General features: G+C 39.9%; 1 protein-coding gene across 2 annotated transcripts in view; it reads right to left on the bottom strand.

Moving 5' to 3' along the window:
- The window catches only part of hibch (3-hydroxyisobutyryl-CoA hydrolase), a 105,448-nt gene that overhangs the window by 54,431 nt on the left and 38,424 nt on the right, over positions 1-12,593 (bottom strand). For both annotated transcript variants that reach the window (XM_080198822.1, XM_080198823.1), the window contains one exon: positions 5,754-5,832. In XM_080198822.1, the coding sequence (XP_080054948.1) occupies positions 5,754-5,832 (79 nt within the window). The remainder of the gene's footprint in view (positions 1-5,753; positions 5,833-12,593) is intronic.

The raw sequence follows: 12,593 nt of genomic DNA, 5'->3' as shown, positions 1-12,593 counted from the left end.
AAAGTGGCCACACAAGTAGACAGGGTGGTAAAGGAGGCGTATGGCAAGCATGCCTTTAATCATCAGCGGATTGAGTACAAGAGTCAGGGTGTAATGTTGCAGCTTTATAAAACTTAGGTTAGGCCGCACAGTATTGTGTTCAATTCTAGTTGTCATATTACAGGAAGGATGTAGAGGCTTTGGAGAGGGTGAGAAGAGATTTACCAGGATGCTGCCCGGATTAGAGGGTATGAACTACAAGGAAATTCTAGAGAGTTGGAGGCTAAGGGGAGATCTGATGGAAGCTGACAAAATTATGAAAGGCGTAGATCGGATTGACAGTCAGAATCTTTCTCCCCCTCCCCCCAAGAGTTGAAATGTCTAATACTAAGGGACATGCATTTAAGGTGAAAAGGGGAAGTTCAAAGGAAATGTGTGGGGCAATTTTTTTTTGCCACAAGGTAGTAGGTGTCTGGAACACATTGCCAGGGGTGGTGGTGCAGGCAGATACAATAGGGGTGTTAAAGAGGCTTTTGGATAAGCACATGAATATGCAAAAAATAGAGGGATGTGGACCAAGGGTAGGCAGAAGGATTAGTTTAATTTGGCATCATGTTCAGCACAACATCATTGGCCAAAGGGCCTGTTCCTGTGCTTTACTGCTCCATGTTCTAAATTAATGCTGAACAACTCTATTAGAGCATTGTTTAAGTTGAATGCGTTAGAATTTATAAAGTTTGCACAATGTTTGAGTACCAAAGGGGTTAAAATATTAAACATGCATGCTGGAAATGGGTACACAAAAATAAAGTTTGTGGACCCCTGACTATGAGGTTAATGTTATTTTGTAATAGTTGGAATTCAAATGCCAAATGAACGTTCCCAGTTACAAGTAGCTTTCTAATTGAAGCACTGAAGGTTCTGCCAAATTTATATTAAGACAATAATGTAAAATAAATCCATTAAGCTGTGTATGCCAAAACACGACCTGAACTTTCGATTTCATATTACTACACCACGGCTGATGTTACTGCTGAGCAAGCCAAACCCCCGAGCAAAGTCTGTCTTGCTGATCATAAACCTTTTTTAATTGTGAAAAAGAGAAAGAGCTATTGACCTCAAAAACAGAGCTCCAGTAACAACTTTAGAATGTTAAAAATTAAAATGAATTTTTTTTTATAAAGTACACAAGACACAAGTTACGTAATTAAAATAGATCTCACAGAACAACCCCCTGCCCCAAAAAAACCATGTTTTCAAAACATATCTCTCATCATAACAATTTGAGGACAGTTGTTCAGTAAGTTCAAACTAAGGCAATGTTACAGAATCCACAACCCCATTGAAAACTAATGGAGAAGGATTAGAACCAAGAAGAAGCTGACAATCTTGATTAAAATGAGTCATGCAGCAAAATCAAAAAAGCTTATGTTAATGCTCAAATCTATAAAAGCAGAAAAATTGAACATATAATGAACCATAAGTTGCTCATTCCCCATGTCCATCAAGATTGGAAGAATTGTACAACGTTTAAGCATTTAGTTATGCGACTTGTAGAATTGTTCTTTGTTGATAATGATGCAGAGATAGAATTAAATATATTGCACTTTAACTTGCAGAAATGTTGGCTTCACTTGATGAGCATAGTTCTTAAGAAGGAATGTTAACTAAGATGGACGTGTTCAGATTCTAGTGCTGAATGCTTTAAACTTCAAAGAAAAATATGAAATTACAAAACCAGCCTTAAATTACATCATTATTCATGGATTTATCAGAGTACTGTGTAATCTTTTAAAGGAGAGGGTTGTGTTGAAATTCAATCCAAAATTCAGACTAGTACTTACAGATTTCAAAATGCTGTTAAGTTGAAATTTAATGCAGAAACTTCAAAATTATTGCATTAACTTTACAATAACTTGACAATAGTATTTACTCTCTCAAAACCAACTTTATAAATTTGACAAAGGCACTTTTCTCTTACAAATAACCTATTTAGATATTTTAATAACTTTTTTTGCACGAGGTGTCTCCAACAGATGTTAGCCATTTAAAATTTTAATTTAACTTTTAATTTTAACTTTAAATTTTAATTTAATCTATTCTGTTATCCTCCCTGTAATTCTAACGCTTAATCTTTTCCAATGATATTCCTGTCAAAAGCTTTGCTGAAGTCCACGTACACAATTGCACACGAGAACTTTAGTGTAATGATCATGTGACTGCACTAATACAAATAAAAGGTCAGTTCAATTAAAGTGACAGCGAAGCTGCTGGTTGCCATAAAAGCTGAACAGGTTCACTCATTAATGAATTACATTAACGGAAGGCAAGACAATTTGATTAATTCTACACAATATCAACAGCTGAGAACACGTAACACAGTAAAGGCTACAGGCCTCGACAATAACTTGGCTAAAGCGCTGAAGAGCTGTGCTCCAGAACTAACCATGCATAGATAAGCTGTTCTAGTGCAACACTGGCATTTTCCAAGTATGCCCACAAAAAAGCAGGATAAATCCAACCTGGTCAATTACTATACCATTAGCCTCTCCCATATCATCAATAAAGTCATGCAGGAACAGTCATTAATGTTACCATTCAGCAATATTACCTATTTCACAATAACTGGCTCACTGAAGCACACTTCTCAACTTCTGGGGATAGACTGTCCATTAATACAAGGCACCTGTCGCTAGCTCTCACTATGCCCTGGAAACAAGTCCCAGCTTCTTAAGTCTCTCCATGAAACTGATGTCCTGCATCCCTGATACCACGTCCTTTACTCTCTTCTAGTAAAGTGTCTGTGCACCTTCTCAGACCTTAGCATCTTTACTAAAGTGCAGCACCTAGAAACAGACATAATACTCTAGCCAGGGGCTAAATAGTGATTCATGAAGATGTGGAAAATTTTGAGGGTGGTTTGAATGTCACTTGCAGTGTGAGTCACAACTGCGAGCCACCTACATAAGTGGTGGATATGCTAGAGGGTCCCTTTTGTCTTGGTTTTCAACTTGCTGGGATTAAAACGTTTTCTGTCGAGTCAAAACTCAATCATAACCCCATGTGGAAGTTCATCATGAGCAAGTTCCTTGATTATGCAGAGATAGGTAGTGACTCGTAATGCTTGGCACCCATTGCGAAGATAATTGTTGCCATACGACATCCAGGAGTCACAAGATAGATGTCCAGCAAAACTTGTTACTAAGTCTTTGGAGGGCTTTCCAAAAAGCTATGCAGTTGATGGAATCAAAAACTCTCGATTGATCCATAAGTCCATTTAGAGCATTTTACTTGTTTTGGGACACCATTCCTAGGTTTGTCAAGTGAAAAAGATCATATCTGTGTTGCCTCTGCATGATGGGAAATCACATTGGGTCACTGGAAGTGTATCTTTGCTGACAGGCAGGATACACTCGGATAGAAGGAACACACCTCCATAGTTCTCACAAATTAATGTATCACCCTTCTTGGAAGATGAAACAATGACAGCTTTGCAGGGCACTCTTATCATATCTTCCCAAAGACTAGTGACTCCAGGACTGGCCTGCTGAGTCACCTAGGGACACACAAAACATGAAGTTTGGAAGATGTCATCCACATTTTGAAGGACTGATAAAGACGAGCAACCCAATGACAGATGGGATGGTTGAATGTGGGCAAGGATGGCAATAGCTTGAAATGCATATCATGGTTTGTGTGTCCTTAAGTGACTCAGCAGGCCGTCCTGGAGATATAAGTCTTTGGGCAGTGATGATGAGAGTTGCCCTGCAAAGCTGTCATTGTTTCACCTTCCAAGAAGGGTGATACATTAATTTGTGGGAACTCTGGAGAAGTGTCCCTTCTATCCATGTGAGGAAGATTCTCATCTGAATCTTCCTGAACTGCCTCCCTGCCTGTCAGCAAAGACACATTTCCAGTGACTCAATGTGATTTCCCACCATGCAGAGGCAACACAGATATGATCTTTTTCACTTGACAAACCTAGGAATGGTGTCCCAAAACAAGCAAAATGCTCTAAATGGACCTTATGGATCAATGGTCCATCAACTGCACAGCTCTTTGGAGTATCTGTTATAACAGCAAGTTCTGTTGGTTGTGTGGCATGTCTGTCTTAGAAGAGGTGGAACCCTTAACCAACATGTTTAAATTAGGCTCCCACAGTGCAGTTGGGAGCCACATTTAAATTTAACAGCTGACAATCTGAATTCCTAGGGTCGAGGAAACCAGGCAGCAAATCAGAGACAACAGTAACCAGCTCTAGAAGGATAGCACTTTCAAAAATCACTGCTTGTAGGTCAGGAGGAGCAGGAATGCCATAGGCCTTCCACTCCCAATCGCAGTCTATATTCGCTGCAGCAATCTCCTTTGCACATTAATTTTCCTTCCATCACTGCCAGCCTCACCATTAAAGGACTCTCTCCATCACACACCCAATCCCTCCCTCCTTCCCTTCCTTGCTGTTGAGAGTCTCTCTGTCTCCAACTGTTGCTTCTTCCACTTGGCAGCCTGTCATCTGTCTATCCGGCTGACTGCCAAGCAGAAAACGGAAGAGGAAAATCCGAGGTAAAAGCTCGTAGGTAAAATTGGCAGAGACCCCACTTCACCAGATTTCCCTCCTCCCACTGACACCCTCCCTTGCACACTTACCCAAAGTCTCTCAGACCTTTGTCTCTATAAATCAAAGATTCCATATACTCTTAAACAGCCTTCATGACTCATCCTGTCACGTGCGTAGGTACAAACAAGTCTATCACTAGAGTATTATATGAGGGATCTATTCAGTGTTGATAGACCATGTCAATCACCAGGCAAGAACGTTCTCTTCCTGTTGGGGAACACTTCAGTAGTCATGGGCATTCAGTCTCTGATTTTCAGGTAAGCATTCTCCAAGGTGGCCTTCACGACACACGACAATGCAGAGTCGCTGAGCAGAGGCTGATAGCCAAGTTCTGCACACGTCCAGGACGGCCTCAACAGGGATCTTGGGTTCATGTCACACTATCTGTAACCCCCATGACTTGCCTGGGCTTGCAAAATCTCACTAACTGTCCTGGCTGGGGACAATACACATCTCTTTAACCTGTGCTTAATGCTCTCTCCACTCACATTGTCTGTCCCTTAAAGACTTGATTATCTGTACAGACTCGCATTGCAACCATTATTTTGCAAATTGAGCTTGTGTCTTTATATGCCCTGTTTGAGAACAGAACTCCCGGTCATCTGATGAAGGGCAGCACTCTGAAAGCTAGTGGCATGTGCTACCAAATAAACCTGTTGGACTTTAACCTGCTGTTGTGAAACTTCTTACTGGGATAGACCATGTATGCAGAGCCTATTTGATAACTTGGTCCAAAATTTTGTGACCAATGCTTTACAGGAAAGCACTCTTGAGGAATCACAGAAAAATCACAACTCTAACCATCTGCCAGCCAGAAGATATGTTGCACTCTGGGGTGAGGATACTCTAAAGGCCCCTGCATTTCAAGGTTTATGTAGCAGTGTCACGTCAACTAATTTCTCTTAGTCCCCCTCATAGTACCCATGAACAAATACAAAAGATTGACTAGCATTTTACAGAACAGGTACATCCTGGGTGAATAAATACGACATTTGCAAAAAATACACCTGCAAGAACAAGAAGTGACAAATAAATACTTCTGAAATTTTCAAATTTCATTCATTTTGGTTAAACAGATAAAAAGATCGAAATACATGGATGTGCACTCAAGAGAACTTTGATACATTAGACATTGAGAATAGATTCACAGCTTTACCTATTCCTGTTTCTGGCATAGCGAATAGTGTTTTCTCTGTTGCAACTCGGAAATGGCCATGCACTGACAAACCAACACCCTGGAAAGAAAGTGAAAATAGTAATTAATGGCAACTATAGTACAGTGCAATACCAAACTGTGTGGCCTTGGATCAAGAAAGTTACTGTGCTACAAACATTTTGGTCTGCAGTCAACATATGAACAGTTTTTGCAACTTTAGCCCTCCTCTCCTGAAAGCAGCATCTACAGCTATAGTACACTTCAACAAAGGCAATTTAAGAGTTCTCTGGTAAATACACCATTTTTTGATCACTTGAGAATGAGGACTATTGGATTAATTCCAGCCAAGCATAATTGCAGTATCATTCACCATTCAGATCCACGCTTCCAAAGCCTCAAATGAGTGAAAGCAAAAGTGAAAACAGACATCAGGAAATTCTTGCAGGGAATGATCAACCTACCTAACAGACTGTCATATTGAGGTCAATTCCTTAACCAATTAGATGCTGAAACAACTAAACTTGTTGTGCAGTGGGCAGAAGGAGAGGCTTTCTGGAACTACAAACCATGAACAGCCAAGTGTTCTCCTCCTCACCCACAAGTATCATGTAAACACTATTTTAATCTTCTATTTCTATCTGCAGGGACATGAAGACCAAAACCATTGTCCCATATCCACAACAGCTGAAAGCTACTGATGAGAAAAGCACTTTATATAATCAGAACATGTCGAAGAACTTTGGAAATGGTCATGTTTTTGAAGTGGAATCACTGATTGTTGTCTTTATCCAGACAACAAATTTGCATAAATCAAGTTTCCACAAACAACAAGTAAATGAATAAATAACCAGTTAATCTGGTTCAGCGGTGTTAATTAAGAGATGAATACTGATCAAAACACAGCCAGAACACACATCGAGTGACGCCATGGTACCTTTCACTTAGGTAACATTGCAACATTTCGAACAATGCAACAACTCTTAGTAATGCATCTTTGCATCACAATTTGACTGAGCTCTGATGTCTTCTCACATGTTCTAAATCCTGAAGGGATTTTTTTAAACCAATGTGTGTGTGGTCTCACCAGGTTTTACCAGATGATGGATTTCTTCAATTTGGGGAGATTTAGGATTATTTTTAACATTACTTTCAAATTCAGTGGCAATGAAATCATGAAACCTTGTTTAACCAATACCCCTGACCCACTGACGTGATATCAGATTATTCTATCCTCAGTCTTTCCAGCCCAGCACCACTGTCAGTGTCAAAGTACTGGTCGAGCAGCTATCTGAATTTCTAGTCCACTGAGGAGATCAAGTGGCAGAAGCATGAAACATAATATTCAGTTGCAAGACTTGGTACCCTATCAAAGGACAAAAATTATCCATTCGACTGAAATGTATTAGTTCATTAGGTAGAAAGGATTCCATTATCCCACTGAACCAGCAGTCAGAAACTGTGAGAATAGGCAGACAAAGCTAGATCTCAGTGGATGATCTCACTTGCCTTTGCCCTGTCCAAGTGTTTTCTACTGCAAGCCGTTGGCAAACACATTTGGTCTTGGAGAAACTAATGTGACTTGCTTCTCGGCCTTTTGGCTAAGATCGAGTGTAGTATCAACATGCTGTGCTTGGTTGAAGTCATTAGGTTACATTTCAGCTTCATTCGAAGCAATTTTTAAAAGCAGCATCTCGGCCTTTTGGCTAAGATGCAAATGAGATCAAGCCTTGGAGGAGGAGCTATGCCTACTCCAATCAGCTTGGATCATGTGGATCAAGCCCCAGACAGGATGTGAGAGCCCTGTCTTGTCAGCTTGGATCAGGAACATTTCAAACTTGTTGAGACTCTGAATTGGACTTGATTGGATTGAATTGGAATAAAAACAAAAATAAAATAGGTGACAGTGCACAGAAATAGTCTACAAATGATGGTAGTTTGTGATCAATGGCAAAATGATGGCTTTTGTCAATTTGAAGAAAGCAGCATTGATAGGGCTAGTGATCTCTGCAGTGAGAACTTTACTGTTCGACATAAAATCAATTGCAGCTTATTTAATGGTGATTCCCAGCATCCAGCTGCCATGATGTCTTAAATCCACTCAAGCAACCAGTAAAAGAATCCCCACAGACAGCCAACCAGGAAATGAAAAGTTCTATTTTCTAAAAAGTTTTCAGAGAACTAAATAAAGGGACACTAAGATGCAATATCACAAGCTTTTAAAAAATCTTTTAAATTATTTCCAATGATTTTGCTCAACAAACTAGTAATTAAATCATAAAGAAGTGACAATATTCCACTAATTTTCAGGGCAGGATAACTATTTGGCAATAACTATTGCTTAGATAGGTATTAAAAAACAATTACAGTTCATTGAACAAGTCTTAGTTTTTGTTGTAGTTTTTAAGAGCGATACGAGAAGGGAAATGTCAACGTTCTCATCAGATCAATTGATTTCACTGATTGCCAGCTCTGAGGAGAAGGGAGGGTCCACAGTCAGCCCATGGCAGAGCAGTTAATGGAGAAAGCAGCTCGATATTACATTAATCTGCCCTTGGCTACATTCTGACATTACACTGAGATTGAGAGGACTAATGATAGTGAAAGTTTGCAATTCATTGTCAAAATACCTGAAATTCTGGGCCACTGTTTCTAAGGCTGAAAAAATCTGATGATTATCAGCTACCTTTTGAAAGTAGGGCTGGCTTATTTGGAATTTGTAGAGCTTGGTTACCTTGCTTTGCCTGATGGAAACCTGAACACTAAAATCAAAACTTACTAAGCGAGTGCTACACTGTCAGAAATGCCATTAACAATTTTCTCTTTTAAGTAAATGCAAAAAAAAACTCATGGCACCAATGTGAAGAAAAGCAGGGTAGTTATCCCTGGTTTCTTAGCCAATATTTATCCCTTAATCTACATTTAACAAATGGATTATTTGATCATCATTACATTGCTGTTTGTGGCCTCCTGCGTGCAAACTGTTTGTCATGTTTTGTACAATACTAGCAATGGTTCAAAAGCACTTCATCGGTTGTAAAGTGGCTTGGAACTTAGAAACAAAGGCAACATGGTAAATCTGTAAGTGTTCACACCTCCCCCCCACCCACCCCACCCCCCCGCCCCGCCCAAGTTTGCTCCTGTGAATATATGGTGGGTGACAGTTCCACAAGTATCAGAGGGTCCCCACTACCTCATCCAGGCTGATTCACCCACTGGATTACGATGGAAGAAAGTTTAAAAAAAAAGGAAAGAATGAGGGAAGCAGAATAAAGGAAGAGAAATAACATGAAAGCCCAGCCAGATCCTGACTCAATCGTTATATATGCACAGAAACATACATTTGAGTGCACGCATTGCAGCTATGAGTCACAGGGTAATAACCTCTAATTTTTTCACTGTCCCATTACAATTTTTTACAACTCACTCAAGTACCTCCGCTACCATATTGCAAGGTGGTGGCGGGGGTGAGGGGGAACAAGTTAGGAAATTGTGCAATTTTGTAGGACTCAAGCTATTATCTGCAAATCAACTGAAATATTGCATTCATAATAGTCAGTCTACAATCGTGTTTAATCCAACAACACTAACCAGGTGCAGCACAGATAGATTCTCCACAAAAATGAAACTGACATTATTCTGGTGCTCATTCTCAAATGACTTCTTCTTTTCCAACTAAACATGTTAATGAGTTCACATGAATTTCAAATTTGGCAACTAGTCACTACTTCTGAAAACTTGTCAGATGGCAATCATAGCATAATCAGGCTTGTATAACAAGATGAATTACCAAGTATTTATACTGCTAGAAGATAAATCTTATGGGCAAAAACCATTGCATTGTTTGATCACAGATTGTAGTTTTACTAGGTTTCTGTGATGGTAGCAGATTATATTTGGTGTAATGGCTGGGGAAACATTGCCAACATTAGTAATCCATTTAACAATTTCAACCAATGCAGCCGCGTGAATGGGTAAAATGCCATCTGAAATGGCTCTCTCAGGGTAGGGGTTTCAATATGTGGTTTGACTTGACTGGCCACAGTCTCAATTTGAGCTGTTCCGAGGGTGGAGCAACTGGTACATCTTTCCTGGCTTGCCCTCAAGTTGTTGAGAGCTGTCCAGATTTTCCACGGAAGGTTGAAACCTGGAACATCGCCCCTTAGATCAGTTACCAGGTTGCAGTCAGTGACGTTTGCAATAAACCAGGAGATGAACCAGAGAGATGGGGCTGTCATCAGTTTGCATAGTTCAGCATGCATTCCAATAGGGGCTACAGGACAGCAATCTGCACATTGTCCTGCTGTTAAAGCATGATCAAGAAAGTGACTGATCCCCGGCCACCAGACTCCTGACCTAAGCAGCAGAAATCCATTGGGAAATGGATTACATTTGCTATCCATGCAGCAACTAAAAAAATGTAGAGCATTACACTGGAAACAGCAAACTGGAAATTACAGAAATATTCTTGGGGATTTGAAATAGAAATTGTACTGGTACCAGAAGGAAAGTAAACTACCCATTCCAGTACAATGATTGATCACTGTGACCTTAACTATAGGAAGGGAAAGAAGACCAGTGTGTTACAAACAAACACCACAGTGGTTCGAGTCAGGGAGATTAAAGCCAACAGCAGCTGACATTTCAATTTGAATGGCAAAGTCCAACACGAACATGAAGAACACTCTTCAATTTTCCTGAAGCTGTTTTTAATATCAATGGAAATGTAGTCTGGATTCTAATTGTTTCTGCTGTCAAGTTTAATATATCCACTTTCCAAATTGGCATAAAGAGAGAAACTGCAGAATAAAGTGCAGGGACATAGACAAATTAGAAAATCGCTGGTCACCTAAAAGGCATAATTATTTTTATAGGAAGTATTTATAGAGTACGCTACAGGATTCAACAGAGAAGTGATTGTATAACATTGCTTCCCATTGTGAAATTACAAAGGCCTACTGTAAATCACGTCAAACTAGTTTAAGCTTCAGGATCATTTTCACATCCTTAATATTAATGAAAAGCTCTCTCTAACCATATCCTAAACAATCCTGAATTCAACTAAATGCATACATGCAAAGATACACTTACAAATCATTTTGCCCAAGGTGACAACAGTGCACATTTGGCACAACAGATCAATGTTCTGCTTTGCTGGTCAAAAATAGTCCTACCGTTAAATCACTATCTGCAGTATAAAAGGGCACAAAAATATTTACAGCAATGAAAATGGTCTTTCAAAACCAATCTTTAAGTGGCTGTCAGCATGTACTCACATCAAGACTAAGGATTCTCACCCTTTTGAAGGCGAACTATCAGTTAGGGTGAATAGTTAGGCTTAGATCTGAGTTAGGAGCCCATGGCTTTAATTTAGTTACTAGAATAGTAACACTATAGACTCGAGGCTCTTTGATTGTTTATCAGCTGGATTATCATGGTTAATGCAAGCTTCATTTCCAGTTTACTCTCTCAGATATATCCTTCACTTACAAAAATGATAGCAAAAAGAAATACATGCTATGACATGATTAATTACATAAAATAGATGTAGGAAGCATAGCCTGTCAATCTGAATAGATCCATGCCAGCAACTTCTTTGCTTAGCTATTCGGCACCAAGCATCTGCTTCACTAAATCACGCAGAGTTCAAAGCAGAAGTATAAATTTGAATAGTTAATTCAATGTAAAATCATGTACAGAAAGCTAAAGAAAAGAAACATGTGACTATGTGAGAGATAAAAGATACAGAAAGTAAAAAATACAATTTCTTTTACAAAAATTCCCAACAATAATTTAAATCCTAAGTACTGAGACTCCATATTTCTAAAATTAAGTTTTCAGCACTGAAGAGATTCTCAGCAATAAAAGAAAAACCACATCACCAGCCTTAACTTTTTAAACAAGTATTTACCCACCAAACAGCAGAAACTTATTTTGTTGGACATGGGCTAGGCCAGCCAGCATTTATTGCCCATCTCTAATTGCCCTCAGTAGGTGGTGACGAGCTGTTTTCTTGGACCATTGTTGTCCATGTGGTGTAGGTACTTGCACAGTGCTGTTAAGAAAGGAGTTCCAGGATTTTGACCCAACAATGGTGCAGTGAAATAGTTCCCAAGTCAGGTTAGTGTTGCTTGGAGAACTTGTAGATGTAGACTCTCTTCCGTCCTGTTGTTTGTTAGATACGCAGGGTAGAATAGGTGTAGGGTGATGCGGCGGCGCGGGCTTGTTGGGCCGAAGGGCCTGTTTCCCGTGCTGGGTTGTTCTTTGTTCGTTCTTTGATGCCACTCCAATGCTTTTGCTGCCCTTGTCTTTTGAGGTAGAGGAGACGGTTTTGGAAGATGCTGTCAAAGGAGCCTTGGTGAATTACTGCTTGCAATGCATTTCATAGATGGTACACACTGCTATCTCTGTGCTCCAATGGTGGAGAGAGTGAATGTTTAATTTGGTGGATGGGGTGCTAATTAAGCGGGCCACTTTGTCCTGGATGGGGTCAATCTTCTTGAATGTTATTGGTGCAGCAGACAAGTTGGGAATATTCCATCACACTCCCGAGTTGTCCTTTGTAGATGGCTTTGGGAAGTTACACATCACAGAATTCCCAGACGCTATAGCTCTGACTAGCTCTTGTAGCCACAGTATTTATACAACAAATACAATAACAGCACAGGAACAGGCCTTTCGGCTCTCCCAGCCTGTGCCAATCATGATGCCCAACTAAAAAACAAACTTCCTGCTCTTACTGAGTCTCTATCCTTCTATTCCCTCCCTATTGATGTACCCATTCGGATGCCTCTTACATGTTGCTAGTGGTGGCTGCTTCTACCACATCTTCTGGCAGCACAT

The sequence above is a fragment of the Carcharhinus amblyrhynchos genome, chromosome 11, assembly GCF_965287045.1.
Source record: "Carcharhinus amblyrhynchos chromosome 11, sCarAmb.v2.hapA, whole genome shotgun sequence".
NCBI lineage: Eukaryota > Metazoa > Chordata > Chondrichthyes > Carcharhiniformes > Carcharhinidae > Carcharhinus > Carcharhinus amblyrhynchos.
Note: the sequence above shows the minus strand (reverse complement) of the source record. Positions and strands in the feature narration are given on the sequence as shown.